The sequence below is a fragment of the Cyrtonyx montezumae genome, unplaced genomic scaffold (assembly GCF_038088225.1).
Source record: "Cyrtonyx montezumae isolate F1298 unplaced genomic scaffold, pur_monq_1.0 scaffold_13, whole genome shotgun sequence".
In the NCBI taxonomy this organism is placed as follows: Eukaryota; Metazoa; Chordata; class Aves; order Galliformes; family Odontophoridae; genus Cyrtonyx; species Cyrtonyx montezumae.
Window position 1 is genome coordinate 16773348 of NW_027071859.1, and position 22212 is coordinate 16795559.

The 22212-nt window shown below is 44.5% G+C and overlaps 2 protein-coding genes across 4 annotated transcripts in view; one reads left to right on the top strand and one right to left on the bottom strand.

The window, feature by feature from the left end:
* The first annotated feature begins 1151 nt into the window (after positions 1-1151).
* Positions 1152-6135, top strand: ADI1 (acireductone dioxygenase 1). The gene is made up of 4 exons (XM_065731142.1): positions 1152-1285; positions 3215-3334; positions 4268-4447; positions 5858-6135. The coding sequence occupies exons 1-4, from the start codon at positions 1166-1168 to the stop codon at positions 5978-5980; spliced, it is 543 nt and encodes a 180-aa protein (XP_065587214.1). The 5' UTR covers positions 1152-1165; the 3' UTR covers positions 5981-6135.
* A 6548-nt stretch (positions 6136-12683) lies between these two features.
* Positions 12684-22212, bottom strand: part of TRAPPC12 (trafficking protein particle complex subunit 12) — a 43142-nt gene continuing 33613 nt past the window's right edge. Inside the window, exons 8-11 of one of the 3 annotated variants that reach the window (XM_065730747.1) lie at positions 16989-17087; positions 15632-15732; positions 14854-14941; positions 12684-13008 (exon numbers count right to left, since the gene is read on the bottom strand). In XM_065730747.1, coding sequence (XP_065586819.1) covers positions 12766-13008; positions 14854-14941; positions 15632-15732; positions 16989-17087 — 531 coding nt within the window. In that variant the 3' untranslated portion in view covers positions 12684-12765. Of the gene's footprint in view, positions 13009-14794; positions 14942-15631; positions 15733-16988; positions 17088-22212 lie in introns of all 3 variants that reach the window. The other 2 variants (XM_065730748.1, XR_010621879.1) reach the window with 2 other exon arrangements.

The window sequence follows — 22212 nt, forward strand, 5'->3', positions numbered from 1 at the left end:
TATTATGGTGGTAGAGGCTGAACCTTCCTGACAGTATTCCATTACATTTTGTTGCCATGTGATCAATGGCAGCAGAGGGGCACTTGGGCAAAATAGCATCTGAGATAGAAGTGTGTGTGGAGCAAGATGTGCAATTGAATTCCTTCATGTGGAAAAAATTGTGCCCAGTAACGTTCATCAACACTTCCTGAATATTTATGGGGACCAAACAGTGGACGTGAGCACAGTGAGGTGGTCGGTGGTGCATTTCAGCAGTGGTGACGGTGCTGTGAAAGGCAATCTGCATTCAGATGACCACGTGGATTTTCTTGAGCAACTCTGCAGGCTCTTGTTCATTGCTGTCCAAACTGCAGAGTTAATGGTGACAACTATGTTGAAAAATGTTTTGTAGCTGAGAATTTGATCTATCAAACAGTGTTATTTCATGTTATCCAATGAAAATATATAGGAGGTGTTAGTTTCAGAGCAACCTGTGTGTATGCGTACAGAATTGTCCATCTTTTTACTTAGTTTGACTTGGAGGAAAGCAGGTAGTGATCCCGATCAGATCTCTAGTTGAAACAGTTGTAACTGTGACAGACAACGAACTGAAGAGGTGTTACCATAGTAAGTGTCGTGTTCAGTGTGCAGATCCTACTTGCTGCGTGGAAATCTGTTATTTGAAGCAGCAGTTTTGAGGAAACGGTTTAGATAATGGTGGGTAAGTGGTAGCCGCAGTGTAACAGTGTGTTTTAAGTTGTTTTACTGCCTGAAGGACTTTGTGGAAACAGATTTAATAGGAAGCAGTTTAATGTTTGATACTAATGTTTATTTCTCGTTCTGGAAATTAAGAATAGAGGAACACCCATAGGACAGTAGCAACATTGGCAGATTAAATGATGGAAAGTGGAAACTATTTCTAAAGCAGACATAACAGAGGCTTGAGAATGAGAACGTTGGCTGTTCAAGCCATTCTTCACAGGGAACTGGAACCTCGGAGGTTAATGTCATTCAACAGACAGCTTTCAGGAGATAGGAATTAAAGCTGTGGCTGTGTTTGGGCTTCTTTTCGAAAAACAGGAGGCCTCTGGGAGCTGCCCGAGGTCTCGGCGCTGTCCCCATAGGGCGGCCCCAGCTGCGGGGCGTGCCGCTGCCGCCCGGCCCCGCGGAAGCTGCCGGCGCCGCCATGGTGGAGGCATGGTACATGGACGAGTCCCAGGAGGACCAGCGGGCTCCGCACAGGCTGCAGCCCAACCGCGCCGTCAGCCTGGAGCAGCTGCGCCGCCTCGGCGTCGCCTACCGCAGAGTGAGCCCGGGACGCGGCTGAGGGACGGCGGGAGGGCGGTGCGCGTCATGGCGCCGCGGCCCTGAGGCGGCTGCGGGGCGGGCTGTCCTGGGGCTCCTCGTGTTCTCACGCCGTGTCCTCGTTGTGTCCTTGGTACCGGACACCACGCAGGGGTTGAATGGTTTGGGCTGGGCGTGGCACGCTCCGGTGCCCGTCTGGGGCTGAGCTGCTGGAGGGGAGCTCTGTAGAGAAGGGCTTAGGGGTTCCCGAAGTGCCCCTTGGCTGGTGGTATACTGGGGTGCAGTACAGTGCAGCCAGCAGGTCTAAAGACCGACCCCTCTTCTGCCCTGGTGAAGATACATCTGGAGTACTGCATGCAGTTCTGAGCTCCAGTTCGAGAACGACAGGGAACTTCTAAGAGTTCAGAGGAGGGATGCAAAGATGATCGGAGCCTGGAGCATCTCCCTTGTGAGTGAAGGCTGAGAGACCTGGGACTGTTCAGCCTGGGAAAAATGAGAGGTGATCAAGTCAATGTTTATACATTTCTGAAGTGTGGGAGTCACGTGAATGGGGGCAGGCTCATTTCAACGTGCAGCAACAGGACAAAGGGCAAAGGGGGACTAATCCAACACAGCAAGTTCCATGTCTACATGTGAAAGAACTTCTTTACTGTGAAGGTGACAGAGCACTAGCACACGCTGCCCAGAGAGATTGTGGAATCTCATTCTCTGAAAGTATTCAACATCCACCTGAACATCTATTCACCTGTGTGACTTGCTGTGGGGAGCCTGCCTTGGCAGGTGGATTGGATGTGATGCTCCCTATAGGTCCTTTCCAACCATTATGATTCTGTAATTTGTAGGAGACATTTGACAGTGCTCTTCTTGGGGTGATTCAGACAGAATTGCTTCGTGATGGAGAATTCCTAGTACAAACCATAAATCAGTCATGCCTCAGCTGCAAAATGTATTCATTAAGAGCTCAGGATTTCTCTTCCCAATAATCATACCTCCTGGGCTCGAGGAGCACAGCACAAGCAGAGCTGCAGAGTGGTGATGCCTTGTGGGGATGAGGATGAGTGTTGGCAGTGAGGCTTGCAGCCTTTGAAGTACTCTGCAGGCTGTGCAAGGTAGGGACATGCTGCAAGAGTTAATAAACCGTAACAAATCTTGCCGTTCTGAAACCTCAGGTAACCTTCAGCTTGTCTGTTTTTAGCATCTCTCCCACTTTCAGAAATCTGTCGCGAGGGCAGAAAATATGAAGTGTATCCAGAACAGTTTATTAATTTCTGACACAATCAGCAAAGACCTCAAACTTACTCCTTTCTAATTTAATCTTATTTATTGCTGCTGTGCTGCTGATATGTGTGTGACAATAAGCTTGTGTGCTTGGCAGGCAAGTCACGATGGGTGAGGAAGCAGTGCTGGAAGAACTGGTACCAACCCATATGTGTCTGCCAGCACTTCTGAACCTCAGAAATGGCCACAGCAGCAGCAGGACGGCCTCCCAGATGGATTCTGTGGGGCTGGGTATAGGTAAATGCAGTCCATCTGGCTTCTGAGTGAGAATCAGGTTATTGAAGCAGCGTGGAAAGGCAAGTGTGGTTCCCTTCAATGACAAGCTATCATGGGATATCCATGCTGGTTTTGAAACCTCATGTTTTTATCTGTTTTGGTCTTCCCATGATAACCAAATAGTAACTGCTGGACTTAGTAGTATCTGGTACATCATTGAGCATGCAGTAGTTGTGCACTCGTGTTCAATTTTCAGTCTTGGAAGGCATTGGTATGTGGGTTGTGTACCTGTAAGGAGCTAATGTAAACTGCTCACCCCTGTTATCTGCCTGCCCGTTGATACTCTCAGCAACTTTGTTTTTCCACAGTACTATCTATCTTGAATTGTGTCTGAAGTGATTGTGTTTGAATGCATTTTTTTTCTGCCTTTTTGTAGCTGGATGCTGATAACTATGAGACTGACCCACGTCTGAAAGAGATTCGGGAAGCAGAAAATTATTCTTGGATGGATATAGTAACTATACATAAAGACAAGCTGCCAAATTATGATGAAAAGGTATGCAGGCCTTTATTTTGAATGAGGATTTCCACGCTGAAATCTGCTGCTGGAGTACACAGTCAGCTTCTTAACGTGTTCAGTGCATGCACATTCAGAGATGAAATTCATGTTTAAAATACATCTTGTACTGAAGTCTTTAACTTCAGTAAAATAAATGTTAATACTGTTTCTAAAATAAGGAAGGGGCAGGCCTTCTGCTTCTGTAGGTTGCCTGCAAAGTTTTTAGGCTGCTTGTGTCCTTTTGATACTCAGAGCTCCTAACCGGGATGAGGGCAGGCTGTTGCCAGCTGTGCTTGGGCTTTGAAGGCCGAGATGTCCTGCTGGCTGCTGCAGAGTTTCATCTTTTCAAAATGAATGTTAACGTCATGGAATTTGAGGGTATGTCTCCCTTCCAAGTTAACACATCTTGTGAAGCAAACAGCTTGGCTATTTCAAAGCAGATGAACACAAGCAGTGCCAGGCCCCGAGTCTTCTAGAAGGAGTGTATTTCTCTCTGCCTCAGGGCTCTGGATTGCTGTTCTGATCTGAATACTGCAGCCTGGTGGCATTTCCATATTTCCATTAAATCTGTCCACTGACTGGTTTGTTTTAAGCTGGTTCTGTTACACTGATTTTTAAGTTTTTTACAAGGTGAATTACAAAGTCACTTCAGTGCCCTGGGTGAGCTCAGCATTATACAAAGATAGGGCACTGCCATGCTGAATCAATAAAGGCTGAGAAGTGTTTCAGGCACACCTGTGCTAGCATGGATAAAAAGTACTTGGAGCCCTGGGTCTGGCTGGCTGGATTGGCTGTTTTAAGCCTGTTGGTTTCATCTGTTAGTTAAATCACGGCATCGTTGAAAGCTTTTGTCTGCTTTGCCAAGTGTTTCAGCTAGATTCCTTTGCGGTTTTTCTGTATTCAGTGTTAATAGACATCTCCTTTCCCCAGATAAAAACATTTTATGAAGAGCACTTGCACCTAGATGATGAAATTCGTTACATCTTAGATGGCTCTGGCTATTTTGATGTTCGAGACAAGGATGACAAATGGATCCGGATTTCCATGGAGAAAGGAGACATGATAACCCTCCCTGCTGGCATATATCACCGATTTACACTGGATGAGAATGTATGTTATCAGAAATGACCCTAAATTTGGATGACAAATAGATGCGAGTATATATCTTATTAGTAACTCTATGCTCTGAGACTTGCAGTTCATTAGCAAAGCATATTAAATATGAAGTAGGGATATGAAAAATACTAAATAATTCACAGCATTTGAACCGATCATCTCCAGGTCACAAATTCAGCTTCATCTCATCAGCTGTAACTGCAAGTCATTGCCACGTGGTATCCATAGCATACCTTGTGTGACAGTGGCCTGAGAGCCAAACCCTGCAGCTGTCCCTCACACAATTGCCCCTGCTGTCAGCTGTGGTGTGGAGCTGGATCCCTCTGTGTTGCGTGTCTTTGTAGGGACAGACAGAGCGTATCTTTGTACAGCAGTGGCATTCTTCATAAGTGCAAAATTCACCTTCAGGGAAAGAATGATTTAAAGCTGCAGAGCCGCTGCGTGCTGCTAGCGTATGCTAGATTGAATGCTGACTTCACAGGAGGTGACCTGCTTTTGGAGAGTGTTTTGGCAGATGGATTGTGAGATTGCACATGTAGTCCTGATCTGTGTGCCTGCCCTTGTGGACTCTTACAAATACATTTTTAATCTTAGCATTAGCCCTGGAAGGTAGGGAAATGCGCGCTGTTGTCTCCTGTGTGGCAAAACCCCATTTCTGGTATAGTCCTGAGCGTGGTGTAATTTCAGATCTGATGCCCAGGTACATTTGTTGTTTATGTTTATAAAGAAACATACACACACACCCACATATATATTTATGCTGTTTTGATAATAAACCCAAGTTTTTCTGTCTACATTTGGAAATCTGTGGTGCATTAGCTGCAGTTGCTAGTTTAAGGCTTTTACTCTAGCCAGAGAAAATGTGAGGGGTTATGCATTGACCTGCAAGAAGTACGAATGTTTATGTCCACTTCAGAAATGTTACCTCCAGAATCTCCTATAAATTCTTGAGGTAATTCTAATCCCTCGGGTTTTGCAGCTGTATTCTTTAGGTGCCTGATTTTATTCTTGACACTGCTGAGCGTACAAATGCACGATAAGTACTTATTTGTACACTTAGCAGTGTTTACAGGTTTAGGCAAGTAGGAATTAGTTGCTGCTGTTGGTGCTGTGCAAAGTGCTTTGCATAAAACAGGATTTATTTGGTTTCTTTAATCAGGCAGGAGGTATTGTCTGCCCGTTCTGGAAGTGCTGCTTGTGACACAACTTACATCACTGTATAGGCACAAAATCTGGCTGTAGGAACTAGCAACAGCAGCGTCGTGCTACAGTGTTCTGGGACATGTGAAGTTTTCAGTCCATCTTGAAATGGTTTCACGCTGTAGAAGTGCAAATTGAAGCATTAATTTCAGGATTTTGCACAGGAAGGGGATCTTGAATTACCTGTGACTTGTTCTTTGGCAGAACTATGTGAAGGCAATGAGGTTATTCGTTGGAGAACCGGTCTGGACAGCGTACAACAGGCCAGCAGATGATTTTCCTGCTCGGAAGCAGTATATGAAGTTTTTGGCTGAAGAAGCACAGTAATGATGTCTGAGACCTGACAGGTGGAACAGCCTGAAGCCGAGTAGAATAAATGTGATTGGTGTTCTTTCAACTGATTACACTACTAGTTGCATATACGCTTAGATTCACAGAATCATAGAAAATTTTAGGTTGAAAGGTCATTTGGAGGTCATCTAGTTCAGCCCACACTGAAACATGAGGCTGGCTTCAAAATTAGACCAACAGCCTCTTGGGTTTTGAAAACCTCTGGTGCTGGGGACTCCGCAGCCTGTCCAGGCACCTCCTTCAGTGCTTGGCCACTCCCACGGGCAGGAAGTTTTTCTTTATGGCCAAATCCCTTGGCACAGCTTATGATTGTTTTCTCTTGCCTTGGGAAGAATCTGGCTCTGACTTCCTTGCAGTCCCTTCTGTAGTGGGAAACTCTGGTTATGTCTCCTCTCAGCCTTCTTGTCGTCAGGCTAGACAAACAAGTGTCCTAAACCGGACTTTGGCAATCCAAATTGTTTATGAAGATGTCATCAACAGTGGAAAAGACCACTAAGGTCATCAAGCCCCACCAGTGACACACCACCGCTGTGCCCCTCTGTGCCACGTCTGCCCTGTTCTTGAACATCTCCAGGGACAATGACTCAGGCACTTCCCTGGGCAGCCTGTTCCAGTGCCTCACCACTCTGAGAAGAAGTGCTTCCTGACATCCAACCTGAATGCCCCCGGCACTGTTTGAGGCCCTTATCTGTCATCCTATCACCAGTTACCCAGAAGAAGTGGCCAATTCCTACCTTGCTACAGCCTCCTTTCAGGTACTTGTAGAAAGCAGTAACATTTCCCCGAGTCTTCTTCAGACTATTGTTCCATCATTTGCCTGGGGACTGAAGTAAAGCTGGCCTGCCTCTCATCCCCAGATCCTAACAGTTATCTTTTTCTGGTCAAAAAGACGTTTATGATCTCTAGGGCCTTCCAGAGATGCCTTGCAGTGACATTAGCCATCTACATTGACAGGTGCTCAAGAATCCATTTTCTGACCTTTTTTTTCTTGATGTTTTTGGCAAGTAGACTTGGGAGAGGTGGGCTGCATTAATATTCATTCTGCTCTGAATCAATGCTAATGAGCTATGTAGGATTCTGGTTTTTAATTAAAGAGAATAAGCCCTACTTCATTCTTGTCTAAAAATGTTCATAAGATAAATTTACATAATCAGCATTTTAGCATGCAGCTTCCCTCGTTCTGGCCTAGTACATAAAGCTTTGGTTTTCTCTCAGCAAAATGTAGCAGTTTTCTCCTGTGATTTATTAATAAAATTAATTTGACTTTGGGGTATGTGGTTTTCTTTTCTTTGTGTGTCGTCTGCTGGCATTAAGGACACGTGAGCAGCACTGTTACTGCGGTTGTTATTCAGCATTTATTCCTTGCTCTGCTGCTCTGCAGCACAGGACAGATCATTGATTTTGTGCCTCTGTTTCTTCAGCAGTGACACGGAGTGGACCTAAACCCACGTGTCCGTCTGTCAGTAAATGCTTTGCAGTTATGCAGGAGCTACCCTGGTCCTGGAGTAAAGGTATGGGATTTTTCCAGGTACAGCTACAGGAGTAAACAGCAGTTATGGCCAGCAACAAATGTTATTTATTTGTCTCATGTGCCACAGGAAGTCGTATTTCTCAACGTAGCATAAGGTGACTGCTTTCTCCCAGTGCTGCTCTTAGTCCACAGTACCCGATCTAATCCATCTTCTCTCTTCCCTTTAAACAGAAATCAGCACAAGACTGTTCCTCCTTCTCCACATACAGCACCTTTACCCCGCAGCAGAGTGGGGAGCTGCCAGGAGGAGACCAGGCAGTGCCCTCCCCTTGTGAGAGCCTTCCAGCGTGGGGATGAGGGGATAATACAGGGAAGGGGCTGCCCGCCGCAGTTGCTTTCAGCATCCCCTGATGTAGTGTGTGACCTCGGAAACGGGGCCGAACCACCTTGTTTTGTTCCCTCTCTGGAGGAATATAAACACCCAGTGCAGCTCCCATCTCCGGGCTGTCGGGAATAACACACGATAACACCGCCGACCACCATTCATCATTTTCATAGCACAATGCATTCTGTCACTGAGGGGTGGCTGTGGCTGTGAGAGTCTCACTGTGCACGCCTTTAAACACATGCCCTTTAGTGCTGTAGGTGTTCTTGAAAGGCTGAAAGCTTTGCTATCCAGAAGTACTTTTGTCAGCCAGGAAAAAAGCAATTTGGGGCCGGTAAAAGGATTCTGTGAAGAGCTTGCTTGGGAGATTACACTGGGGGGGGGGGGGGGGGAAATGTTAATATTAATAGAAAACACTCCAGGGAGTGGAGGGAGAACACGCAGTTCCTTTAGAAAATGTTTATTTTTATAGCATTTTTTTTTCCCCCACATATTATGTATCTAAAAGTGAGAAGTGAAATCAATGCTTTTTGGTCCAAAAACACGAGCCCGTTTACTGCAGCTAGTGGGAAATCTCAGTGTGTTGAAGCAGTATTAAAATGTATGTAAGTGGTTCCAGCAATGTCATGTTGGCAGCAGTAACACAGATAAGGGGAATATTGCAGCTGCTCCAGGATTAAAGGAAAGAAAGGTAGGATAAATGGTACTGCATTGAGGGGTTGGAAGATAGCTTTTTGCTTATCTGTGTGCTATTTTCACATGAATGCAGACTTGTTCCTCAGTGGCATGTATATAACTTTATTGTGACCAGCTCATGAGCCTTGCAGCCTTGTTTTCTGCAATGAACTCAAGGAAAGCTGGGTTGACTGCCCTGTTACTACATCAGGTGGGCAGACAGGTGGCTGCAGAACCCATGATGCTGGCCTCCTTTATAATGCATCCCTGAGTAAGTGCCTTTGGCTGAGATAGGAGAGATGTGGAGCGTGTCCGGAGGAGGACCACAAAGTGATCCAAGGGATGGAAGAGCTCTTGAACCACGACAGGCTGAGAGAGCTGGGGCTGTTCAGCCTGGACAAGAGAAGGCTCCAAGGTGACTGAGAACAGCCTTTCAGCAGCTGAAGAGGGGCTGTAAGAAAGAAAGGGGCACGCTTCATCAGAATCTCTTGAGACAGGACAAGGGGAAATAGTTTTAAACTAAGAGAGCTGTGGTTTAGATTGGGTATAAGGAAAGGGGCTTTTTTACAACAGTGAAGCACTGGAAAGGATTGCCTGGTGAGGTGGTGGATGCCTGGTGTCTGGAGACACTCAGGGTCAGGCTGGATGAGGCTCTGAGCAACCTGATCTCACTGTAGGTGTCCTCGATCAGCACAGGGAAGTTGGCCTGGATGGCCTCAAACGATTCTGTGTTTCACGTGGCGCAGCTGGAAGCCGTAGTGCTGGGACATGTCACAGCCAGGCTGCAGTTAACTGACAGCATCCGCACCAGGCACCGGTCCTGCGCGTGCTGCCTGTAGGTGTGTGCAGGTGACTTCTCCGTGGCTGGCTGAAGGAAGTGCTGTTGGAAGGGCTGCCCCAGCCTGCGCTGCAGGGTGCAGGGGTTGTGCTGCTTTCTGTGCCTGCAGAGCCTACAGATTGCTGTTGGCTGCTGAACTCAGAGAGGAAAAAAGTCTTCATGTATTCAGAGTATCGAGCTCTGCTGGCAGAGCAGGCGCTTTCCTGCTTGGTATCTGACTCCATATTTAGCTTGAGCTAAAAATCTATTGGAAGGGACAGTTTCACGACCAAGGCGATCATTTAATATTGGCTGGCAGAGAGCAAAGCGCATAAAGGCGGAGATGGCACCTGGGCACCACAGTGGAGAATGTCCCCTGTCAGACAGCGGGTTTCAATTTAGGTCAGGCAGACACTGGGAAACAGCTCTGTTCTATGTTTAGAAATTACATCATCTGTTTGGGATTTTGTCCTCTGGAAGTGATAGAAATTCTCAGATTCCCCCGTCTCCCCAAAACAAGGTCGCTGTCAGTTGTCTTGTTTCCCGAAGCCGTGTGAGCGTTCCAGCACATCAGGGAACTGATACCACTGAAATATTCCTTGCTCAGAGATCCCTATTTGATCTGAATCTCTGTGCTCGTTGTGACTTTACGACTTGATTCCCCAAACATTTTGCATTTGCAAGCAGGTACTCAGATACGCTTGCAACTTGAAAAACCCATGTTGCAAGCTCTCATTTTGTTAACTGTGTTAATACCCAGACAGCGAAAGAAAATGCTGGAAATTAAAAAGCTTGGGCGAAGATTCAGCAGTTAAAGGGATGAGGACATCTTTTAATGCTGACTTCTCCCGCTGTTGCTCTCTGTGGGATACCCCCACTCATTCTGAGAAGTTCCCTGCCATTTAATTGCCTTCTGTGCTGCTTGTCAGGATACCAGAAAGTAAGCTGTGCCTCTCAGTGAGCTGCATCGACTGCTAGAAAACTGAACTGAGTGCTTCTGCTGATGGCTGTACTGCCCTAGTGCCCTGAAACTAAATAACAGCCCACTCTCTCCCTCCCTTTGTGGGTAAATTGCAAGCTGTTGTTGCTGCCTTTCAGCTTTTTAATATGTTATTTTTTTCTAATGATAGACACTCTCATATATATATATATCTATATGACAGGATTGTCCGCAGGTGTCCAAGGCTGGGACAAGATGAGGAAGTATTGATCCAGGACAGCTAGGGTAAGGAAACAGCTGCATCCTCCTGCCCCCCATTTTACACACGCTGTAGATGAGAATCTAAATGTGCAGTTCCCAAGCTGTCTTGTAGAATAGCAGCTTTCCACAATCATCATCAATCCGCTGCTGGTGCTGGTGCTGGTTTCCAGTACCACAGAACCACTGTTCAGGTGCTAAATGTCCATGCAGGCTCCTGCACAGTGAAGTGCCTCACTGTTAAAATACAGTTTCCCAATGTTCTATCAAGCAGGGAGGAAAGTGGCACCTGCCTCGGAGCTCAATTTATATGTGAGTGCTCACGTATGAGAAGACCACGTTCTAACTTGGGCTTTCATTGGCTCTGAGCGCACTGACACATCTGCACGTCCCTTTTGGGAACGTATGGTGTGCCCGGTCCCAAAGCTGTGGCACTGGGAAAAAAATCTCACTCAGAGGATGGATGCTGCTGTCGCCTGAACTGCAGCTGGGTACTGGGAACGGCAGAGCTGCCTATGTGCTTTGGAGGATCGGGGTCTCTGTGCATAATGTCTGAAGTGCAGCTGATTTGCTGCTTGGATAGAAGAGGAAATGTAAATGCAGAACTGCCGTGGAGGCACACAAAGCTGTCAGGCACGTGTGCAGCCATCAGCTCACTGCAGCTCCTCTCACTTAGCCGGGTGACACGTGCACGCTGCGTATCCGAACAGAGCTCTGCCCTCATTTACACCCGGATCCCTCATTAAATTCAGCTGAATCCATTGCACTTAACAGGACTGCCTGGTGTAATTAAATGTTTTGAGGACAAGTCCTCTCCTTAACACATATGCACACTGAGATGCATGACTGCCTGATAGGGGAAATCGAGCTCTCCTCTGTAAGTTACAGCCACACACACACCGTTTCTTGCATTTTACAGTTAACAATTTGCATGCATCCAGCAGTGGTAATGTGCCTTTGCATTCAAATTTTAATTATTCTGCAAGTCTAGCAGGATGTCACTTGTTTAATGGCTTGCTGAGCTTGGAGGTCACCCGGTCCGCGTCTCCTCTACTGCGCTTCTGTGTAAAAGCCTCTGCTAATAAGAACACAGCCAACACACCAGAATGAGCCCTGCCTAGTAATACATATGTATTAGAATTTAGAGGAACCCGGAGAAAGGGGGATTATGTTTTCAGGGTGGGTTTTTTTGTTTTTAATTTGACTTTGAGTGGGATCATACATTCTTATCCTCTCCCAGCCGAAGCCAGGCTGCTACTTACACACACACTGAATCCAGTTCCAAAGGAAGCCTTTTTATTCCTCCATTGTACAGAAGCAGAGTGGCTTCTGCCTGCTGGGTGGTGGTGACTGAGGCTGCTTTCACTTACAACTGGGGAAGACAAATCAAGTTTCCCAAGTGCCATGTGAGTTGCAGAGGTGAGAAGATCACGGAACAAAGTAGTAAGACACCTGACCTCAAGCAGAATGCATAGGGATATCTGTTATTCATTTAAATGCCATTATAAAATTGTTTAACTGGACTTGTTCAGTGCTTTCAGTCTCTGGATACAATGAAGGCAGTTACATACCAGGAATATAAGAAGAAATGCCCCAAAACAAAAAAGTGACCTGGAGATGACAGAACACTAACACTACTTCCAATGAGTAATCTATTGCCCAGAAAGGTATCTCCAGAGCCCCCTTCCAACAGCAACCACTCTGTAACTCCATGCACTGGTTATCTGGCAACCTCACTTGACAGCAGTGGACACACAGAGGTATAGCATTCAATATTTGGATGGGGGGAAATGACACACACTATTAAAGCCACTGAATAAATGCGCATTCAGAATTGCCTTTTCCATAACATCCATTCTGCCAGTAACTTTTAGCTGATGGAAGTGAGCTCATTTACTCACTATTTACTGAAAAACTCTGAACAGTCATCAAAACAAATAAGGTCAAATGCATATAAAAATAAGAATGTGAGGAACTGAGTGTACATATATATACACATATGCATTTATGCACTGTAAGAAGGGATAACATAGCAGGGATGAAGCTGGCTCTAGGTCAGCACAACGCCTTCACAATGACACGAGTATTAAGAGACAACACAACAGTGCCACTGATTTCTTATAACTGATAGATTTTAATTCACATTTACACAGTAGCAAGAGTATATACAACTTTTAAAATCAGCCCTGCAGGAAAATAATTAGTTGGAAATGATCTAACCTAACTTGAGGCACTGAGTGTTAAAGCTGTCGCCCTCTTTAACAGCTACAGCCTCTAACAGAGCCTGCTTCTTCTGCATGCTGCGAGATGACTCCAACTCGTACATGGTTGTTAAGTTGAAGAGAACACTCTCGTGTAGGTAGTGCTTGGGGTCCTGCTGAACCATTCCTTCCAACTGGCGAAGGGAATCCTTCAGTTTTCCCAGGTAAAGAAGACAAACAGCAGCATTGTTATTAGCCTGAAGAAAAACAAATTGTAAATAAGTGACTCTGTGTGTAAATATATATATATGTACGTGTGTACGTATTCATAATGATGAATGAGAAAGGAGAAAAGAAGTCTGGAGTAACAACAAATTTACCACGTGCTAAGGATTACTGATTTTCTGTGTGTGCTGAAGTAACTGCAATAGATTTTCACTCGTGTAATGGTGTCCTTTTCTTCTTTTCACGAGGTTTATCCTGTGCCAGCAGGACATGCTGACTTCTGTGAGCTCACACTCTAAAATCTAGCAGTCTAAAATGTATGTAGGTTGCACTGAAAGTAATAATTTTTTTCCACGGAAACTACAACAGATACAAAAAGCACAATGATGCTACTTTATAGAGTGAATTCTCGGCTAGCACACTCTTTTCTTCAGCGCAGTCAACAGCACTAGCTATAGCTATCACCAGTGATGAACAAGAACCTGCACTCTGTGCTCATGAACATCTGTACCAGTGGAGGTGACTCACTGCTGAAATGCAGCACCCACTGCCTCACTGTGCTCACATTCACTGTTTGTTCTCATGAACGTTCAGCAAGTGCCAATCAATGTCAGTGGGCGACATTTTTTCCACATGGAGGAATTCAATGCCGCACCTTTGCTTCATTCACACTTCCGCATCAGATAGCATTTTGTCATTCTGCCCCGCTGCTGCCATCTGTCACATGGCAACAAAGTGTAAGGGAACGCTGGTGGGAAGGTTGCAGTGCCACCAATATCTGCACCTGACGTTGGGGGCCAACATAATAAAATAGGAGGTATTTCTTTCAGAGCAGTCCTTGGACAGGACATTAAAGAGTTCATTTGTTGAGTCATTTGAATCAGATTTCAGGAACTACACAGGCCTCTGCACATTGACATTTTCATAGGGTTCTTCCTAACATTTTCACTGCATCTTCCAATGCATTTTCTCTCTGGCTTATGTGCAGGAGTTCCACACGAGCCAGGAAGGAACAATCCCATCTCAAAGATACCTAACACCGCCTTCTGCTAAGTTCAGCAAACAGGGCACTCTAATATATCTTAAATGATCATATCAGGCTCCATATTTTCTTTCCAAACATCAGGCTTTATGAGTTACCACAAGACTCCTCCAGCACACGGTCACGTAACTTGTTTAGCAGCAGAAACTTTCATACTTTATAGCTGTAGATAACGGAACAATACACCCTTTCAAATACTCTTTTTCGCTCTCCTCAGGAACCCTTACTGATTTCTCACAGTTTGTCATACATACTGTTTTACACCTGCAAAGTGATGCAATTCACATGCTGCTTCAGCTCAGTCCCCTCAGCCCTTAGGTGGCCTTGGATGACGGCTGCTGGGGGCAAAAGCTGTGTGAGTTCTTAGGTACCGTGCACAAGGAGCTGCCACGTGTACATCAAACATGTAAGCAACCAGCTCTACTTTGATCTCCTCTTGTGATGAATCCGAGGCTGTGACGTGCAAAATGTTATAAATGTTGGGCTTAAAATGACAATATCCCTTCAGTGCTGTGTGAAATGAAGCTAATGGTACATACACTGGCAGCTGCCGTTTCTGTTTCTGCAGTGCCCGTCTATGCTAAAAAAACCCCAAAACAACAAAAAAAGCAGTTTTGCAGAGATCCCATAAAACGTGGTTGTTTGGAGCCAGCTCTTCACTTCCCACCTTGTCTGCCCCTTACCCTTCTGTATGCTGAAACCTGTGGCACACAGGCTACACCTCATTTTCCTATCAAGCTCTGAGCACGCTCTGGGTGCTTATTAAACACACGTACGAAGGCATTACAGCAATAATGAAGGTACTGGTCATAAATGCAGCAATCTGCAGATTTACCACAGCGTCGGACGGGTCGAGCCTTAAAATTTCTGTGAAAAATCGATGAGCTTCTGCAAAATTATTCTGACCGAGGTGGAGAAATGCTCTAGAAAATAAGTGACACATGAGTGAGCTCTCCTGAAAAACCCAAGGTGATAATATATTTTAAAAAGAATGGACATCATTTTTTATTTTTCCCATTATGGATGTGAGAGTTTCTGACATTTGTTCTTCACGGTGTAATCCTGAACCGGCAAGGAGACACTGATTTACAGACAAATGCAGTGACAACTCGGATCGTTTGGTTATCATATATTCTGCCTACCAAAGCAGGAGTCTTCGCTGTGCTTTCATTAATTTAAACAAAGATACTCCCTCCCTGGAATGATTTCTCTTCATGAAATTAGCTACGCTATATCATTTTCAGGGCACTTTTGAATTGCATTTTCTAAATATATTAGGCCAACATGCTAAACATCCCAAACGGAGCCACCCCTTGTGCAGCTCCATTACTGCTTTGTCTTCCATCACTCTTTGGAACTGGCACGCAGTAGTGTTCCTAGCAGATCTGATGGTACAACAGAGGCCCCAAATAGCTTCTCCTTTCCTAAGCGTTGTTACTGTACGTGCAATGCAGACCTTGGGGGTCTGTATCCCATTAATTCTGACTTCAGACAGATGTAGTTACGTAAAAGAGAGAAAGAGAGCAGATCTGTCTCAAAGGTGGCTTAATGCTCACAACGTATACTTTGCAAAACTGTATTTTCAAGCTTCGTTTAGCCATTAAATTATCTACCTGTTCATTAAGACCATAATTTGGCTCTGTAGTCCATCCAATTTGTGAGTCACTTTCTCAACGTCCTGAAAATACTTTTCTGCAGTTTTTATGTCTCCAATCTAAAAAATAAAGAGAAGAGATCAGAAGAGATCCAGACTGATGAGAACATAAAAGGCTGTTACCCAATTGCCTGGAACCATTCCGACTGGCTAACGTTGGTTATCAGACGAGATCTGAAGAACCACACTAAGATCATGGAAAGGAACACCCAAAGCAAAGAGGGTTTTACCAAGGCAATGCTTTTCAGTGTGTTTGAGGAGCATTCCTGTGCTGCACAGCAGTGGTGCCCCACCTCCTCATTTCCTGAAATTGAGCAGAGGTGAGAATTACTTCCAGTAAGATGTGCTGTTAGTCCACAGGAAGTGACAGCAGATGCTCACTGCTCACAACCAGAAGCTGTCAGGAAGCACAAAAACTGGAATGCAATAGCTTGATAGCTGGGTTGTGACCACTCGAGTTCATCAGCTGGCACTGCAGAACTTCTAAATACCCTCAGTATTAGAAACACACTCTGCTCTGCTGCACTTTTATGCCACTTTTTGTTCTGTTTCTACTGGTCAGGGAGAACAGCACAACTGTTTCTGAACAGGGGCCTGCAAGCACAGGCTTGCACAGTGCTCAAGCCTGCTGTTTGTCTGCAAACCAGGATTATTTTTCTGAAGTGCTCCTAAGATTTACTTGCTGCTTTTAACTCCATATTTGTGGCAACACTGTGGAGGGTAAGGTCAGACAGCTTTCCACTTTAGAAATTCCTTAACGTAGTTACATAAATGGCAATTCTGATAGGTGAGCCGGCAAGGAGTCTATTAAAAACATACAATAAATACTAGAGACCAAAATGTACTCACTGCTTCTTCATTACATGTCAATTTCTGCTTCACAGGTCAGGCAACTCTTGGCAGAATTATGGTGCTTCTTACCATTTCTGTGTGGTAGCCTCTGTCTTCTCCTGAATTCTCCAATTCTCTTAAAGCCATTTCCCACTTACACAAAGGCATCAGCTCAGGGATGGCAATATATCAGACCGAGGCCTCTCGAGATGAGTTGTAAGCACAGAATGTTGCTTTTTGGATTAAATCATTAGTACAATTTTGTAAACCACCTTTTTTTTGTTCTCCGATGTACACGTGTAATTTTGAAACTACAGGTGCTTTGTAGCTCCTAGCACTATCTAATACCACACAGTGATCGTTTTGCTTTTGTCCACTGCCTCTACAATCTGATAGTTTCAGCTGTAGTTTCAAATGCAACAATTACTCACTACACAGCTGTCAACAGCAATGTTACCTGGCAGGTTTAGAACAAAAGCTCATACCTGAAGGAAAATCCTTCCAATTCCACTCAGCATCTGAGGCTCTTGCTGTGGGTAATATTTGATGACAGCGTGATAAGCATCGACAGCAAGCACGTAGTCCTAAGGGGTGGAAAGCACACAAGCAGACATTTAAGCTGAGCATTCTTTAGCCTTTATGTAGCCTTCTTTTCAAAGACATTGGTAAACAGAAGCAAAGTAACAGCAACCTGTGTATGGTGCAGAATTTCTGCCTCTCACTGCAGGCTGACTGCATTCTCTGTATACTGATGTACACTGGAGCAGTAAATTACTTCTAGAGCCTGTCTACACGGCCTTTGGCAGACATACACAAGAAACTCAGACACACTCGAAGGGAAGACATGTAGCAGGCACATTCCCAGGGCAAGGGCTGCACCAACTTCAGCTCTAGCTTCTTTCATCAAATCACAGCAGAGGCACAGAGCCTGTATTTGCTTATAAAAACTAAGCATATGCAAAGACAGAAGACTGTGCTGTACTAACCTGGTGCTTCCTGACAGTTCTGCCCTTCAACTTCATACAAGAATTCTCTGGTGGGCGTTCAGAAGCAAAAGATACCAAACAATAACCTTTCAAAACTGCACAGACATCCTGGTATACTCTGTACCGTATGATTTTTTTGGTCAAATTTTAGTGCTTGTTAAACTTCTCACTCTCATTCACCTGCTGCTCAGTCTGAGGAGGCCATGTGGCCCAGGTGCAATGGATTTCCTTTCCTCAGATTGTACTTTAAATGACTGAGCCCCACCTGACCCACACACCCCGTCATCGTTTGGAACATAGTGACTTTTTTCACACACAATAAAACAACGAGAAGTCTTTGAAGTCTCACCTGTCTATGAGACAAATTGCTCAGCCCGCAACAGCAGAGATGGGCTTAAACCACCCTGGAGGCACTTTGTAGGACCTTAATCTTGCAAACAGCTTGCATTCTGCATGCACTGAACTATTAAACTTGAACATCTAACAATTAGCATGTAGAGTTTATTCAAATTCTGGTTTGCCATGCCATGCTTATTCACAGAATCACAGAGTGGTTTGAGTTGGAAGGGACCTTTAAGATCACCTGGTTCCAAGCCTCCTGCTACAGGCACGGACACCTCCCACTAGAGCAGGATGCTCAAAGCTCAACCTGGCCCTGAGTGCTTCAAGGAGGGGGCATTCGCAACCTCCTGATTGGCCATGGCAAGAATTCAGAGCACAGAGAACAGGCCACGTATGTAAAAATATATCTGTTTAAATTCTGATTCATTCAGCACTCACAACTCAAGTAATTGAGCAGGATGGAATTTATATTACTGTCATTTCTCATAAGTTCGTGACTTAGGAAAAATGCATTTTTCCTCATATCAGCTCTCACTACAGGACTTGCTGGATTATAGTGTCCCTGTGTTGGGTTCTGCTTAACATTTTTGAAACCGGTTTCTTAGAGCAACCCCAGCCATGCTTGTATGAGCTAGGATCTCCTTCAGAGAGTACAGGGCTACAGAGATGTTACAGAGTGTGGCAACCTTCCTTATGAGGAAAGGCTGAGAGACCTGGGTCTGTTCAGCCTTGAAAACAGAAGACTCAGAGGAGATATGATTCACATCTATAAACATCTAAAGTGTGAGAGGCAAAGGGATGAGGCTGGACTCCTCATTTGTACGTGATAATGGGACAAGGGGAAACGGTCACAAACTGAAGCACAGGAAGTTCTGCACAAATGTGTGTGGGAACTTCTTCACAGTGCAGTGACGGAGCAGTGGCACAGCTGCACAGAGAGGTGGTGGAGTCTCCTTCTCTGGAGACGTTCCAGACCCACCTGGACACCTACCTGTGCAGCCTGGGCTAGGGAGCTGCTTTGGCAGGGGGTTGGACTCGGTGATCTCTAGAGGTCCCTTCCAACACCAACAATTCTGTGATTCTGTGATTAATCTCTGGAAGAGTGGTGTTCATAGAAACTGAAGGACTACCTGTGACTCTGAATGTTATCCCTTTGAGAAAAAAAATGTGCTTACTGAAGAAATTTTAGACTTTGTGCTCAATGTTTTCCATTCTGCAGCCTAAACCCATCCATTGCCCATTGCTCACTCCCAGGTCCCAGGTTCCCCAGCACAGGTGGGAGCCAGCCTGGGCAGGAACAACACTGTCTTATTTGTATTCTGTATGGATTTCAACTAGGTAAGTTTCACACCTCCTAAAACACGAGAGTAGAGGTGAGGCATTAAGAGTCTACGCCCTCTATTTATGGATCAGGAAACATATCACATCCTGTTTCTATATGATGGCACAGCACATAGCACCTGTGCTTATTTACCCCCTGCCCTGCAGCACCTGTCAAAGAACAGGACCTATTTCTTCCAGGAGATGACAAGAGATTAAGCTATGTGTGCCTACAGCCAATCCTGAGCACAAAGGCTGGCCCCAGCACGGAGCAGCAACAACATCGCTCCAACTGCAATCTTACTTTGTAGTGCCTCAGTACACACACATAAAACTTACCACCTGCAGCACATTTTATATGCTTATCCTTCCCCAAACTCCCACTACTGTGGAGGAGGCAGTAGGATTTTGAGAGCACCCCATATAGTGCCAGAACTCTTCCATTTGTGGTATGCTGGAATAACACCCTCTCTAGCAATTCCTTCTGAAGGAGCATTTGTAGAGCAGATGAGATGTGCTGCTACGTACTGGAGGCCAGGTTTTAATTCCCAGCTTTGCTAATAAGACATGGTAAAGGAACAGCTATCTGTGAGAATGATAAATGAGAGGTTCTCCCAGGAAAGAGAAGCCTTGCTTAATACAAGTTGTGATTGAGACAAGGAAGAAATATTCAGTACCAGCACTATAAAAGCCAGCAACAGTGATCTTAAAGGCAGAGTTGATAATTTATCATGGTCCTTTACCTTCTACAAATTGCTGCCCTTCAGATTTCCCACACCTTTCATAGGAAACCTCAGAAGGAGAAAAGTTACACAGTGTAGGATATGAATGACATTTTCTTATTGCTTTATAATCCAATAAACTCATCCAAAAAAAGTTCTTTCAAGGCACTGGATCCCCAAGGCTGGTTTTCCTCTGACACACTGTAGTGTAACTCTCTTAATGGTCACCACATTCTGCATTTTTGTGTTTTTCCAACCAAACTTTAAGCACTTAAAATTATCAATCATGAGAGATCTGAAAATACACAGAAATGATCATGACGTGCAGAATGACAATTTTAGGTTCAGAAACCACAGACTAAAATCAGCTTTAGCTACACAAACTCAGTAGTTCATAAAGACCGGATTTTGGGAAAGGAGGGCGGGGATAACTTATCCCTCCTCCCTACCTGGAGCACTTGGGGAAGAGTTCTGATAGCAGAGATTCACTGTGTTATGAATGCAGGGTGTCATGCTGCAGCATGGGGCAAAGCACGTGATTCACGCATTCTTCTCACTTTATATCATATAGAAGCCCTCACGCATCTCTCCTTTGCATCATCCGTGCAAGGTGCTGTCACCTCCTTCGTACAGTTTTAATTGCACTTAGACCCAAACGAAAAACGATTCCAGTGCTTTTTGTAAAAGCTAAGACAACAAAAAGATCCTACAAAATGCAAAACACGCCTTTAATTAGAGTGCATTTATAATATATATACGGAAAGTGCTTAAGTATTTATTCCTCTGAGAGGTAGAAGTCTGATAAGATAATGTCAGAAGCAATTTTAGCTCAGATGAAAAGAACTTTATAAAGTTCTTAAAACACTTCCATGGTGATTTAGTAAAATGACAGACGTTCTGCAATTACATTGTTGAAATGAAGCAATGCACATCACCAGTTGCATTTTAAGTGAATGTTCTCTCACGCTGCTGTATTCAGGGAACAGTTCCATAGCGACTTATGCCCACAGTTCTTGTAAGTAAAAGTCTACAGTGATGCACATTAACTCGTCTCTCCTTGCCTTCCTGCTCTTTCCACCTCCCCCCTAAGTTGCCCCCTGTATGTGAACATGTTAAAGCCGATTTAATTGCTATGACTGAGATCCACAGTTTCTTTTATTCGTCACTTAGTTAAGTCACCATAGTGAGTTGTGTATGGAAGAAAACCAGAGTATGTCCAAGAAATGTTGTTCAAAGAAAAAGGACTGAAGAGCAAATCTACATACAGTATGGCAGGCAGTAAGGCTGCCTTGAACTGTAGTGTCCTTCACACAGGTAGAGGGCTAAGCAGGTAGAATTCAGTACCTACAAAACAATGCACCACTCCACTTCAACAATTAAATGCGATGTTTAGCTATGAAACTGAAGAGGCTAGAGATACTAAAAAGGTACTTGAATAGATAAAAATCTATTTGCGATGTAAACAGAATTCCTCAAGTTAACACAAAAGAGAGCTGGCAGGAAATAAACCTTTGAGGCTTTGAGGACTAGTGAAACAGACCATAGGTCCAACATCTGATCTTTTGTTTGCTTGCTTTGTTTCATTTTGAAGAGTCAGTCCTGACGAGACCATTCCCAACTACCTACTACTGAAGCCTGCTGGAAAAAAAGGTCAATAAAAATCATCAGCTTCTTTATATACCACTGTTCTACCTGTTTTAACTTTAAATAATGATTCTTATCAATCTGCTGATAGCACAAGTTAATAGCACTCGGACATCAGATTTGACCATACTGCAGTTTTGTCAGCGTTCACTAGATGGCAATAGATGGCACAAAGAGATGGCACAGACTCGGAGAACGAATACTATTTTTTTTCAAATTATTGCATATATTTGAGTAAGACGTTCTGTTTTTAAAGTGCATCACACAACAGCAAAAATAAACTGTTGGGGTGGAATGCCGTTCAATTAATCTAAATAATATAATTAATTGCTCATGGGAGAATTAAAAGAATTGTTAAGTTATTTGAACAGTTTTAAACTGAATGCTCTGGAAGGTGGAGATGATTGCAGTATTGCTGGTTGTGAGAATGGGCTTACAATTAGTGAGTTTATAATCAGGCAATACAATTATTTCACTGAAGATCTGTCACACAGGCAGAATAAATTAGCCTGAAGCCCTGCTCTGATTTTAGACGTAACATGGCTGTGTACAAAAATCTTTAAGGCTCTCTACCTGTCCATATAGGGATGTGTCTGAAAATTATGATACAACTGCTCCACAGCCAACACACTGAGATGCAAATTTCAGAGGGGAGCAATTACACCTTAACATGCAGTTGTAGGTAATCTGGAAAT

Coding starts and splice junctions, on each gene's coding strand:
- ADI1 (XM_065731142.1), top strand. CDS start 1,166: ATGGTGGAGGCATGGTACATGGACGAGTCCCAGGAGGACCAGCGGGCT. Junction 1,286..3,214: donor TCGGCGTCGCCTACCGCAGA/GTGAGCCCGGGA, acceptor GCCTTTTTGTAG/CTGGATGCTGATAACTATGA. Junction 4,448..5,857: donor GATTTACACTGGATGAGAAT/GTATGTTATCAG, acceptor GTTCTTTGGCAG/AACTATGTGAAGGCAATGAG.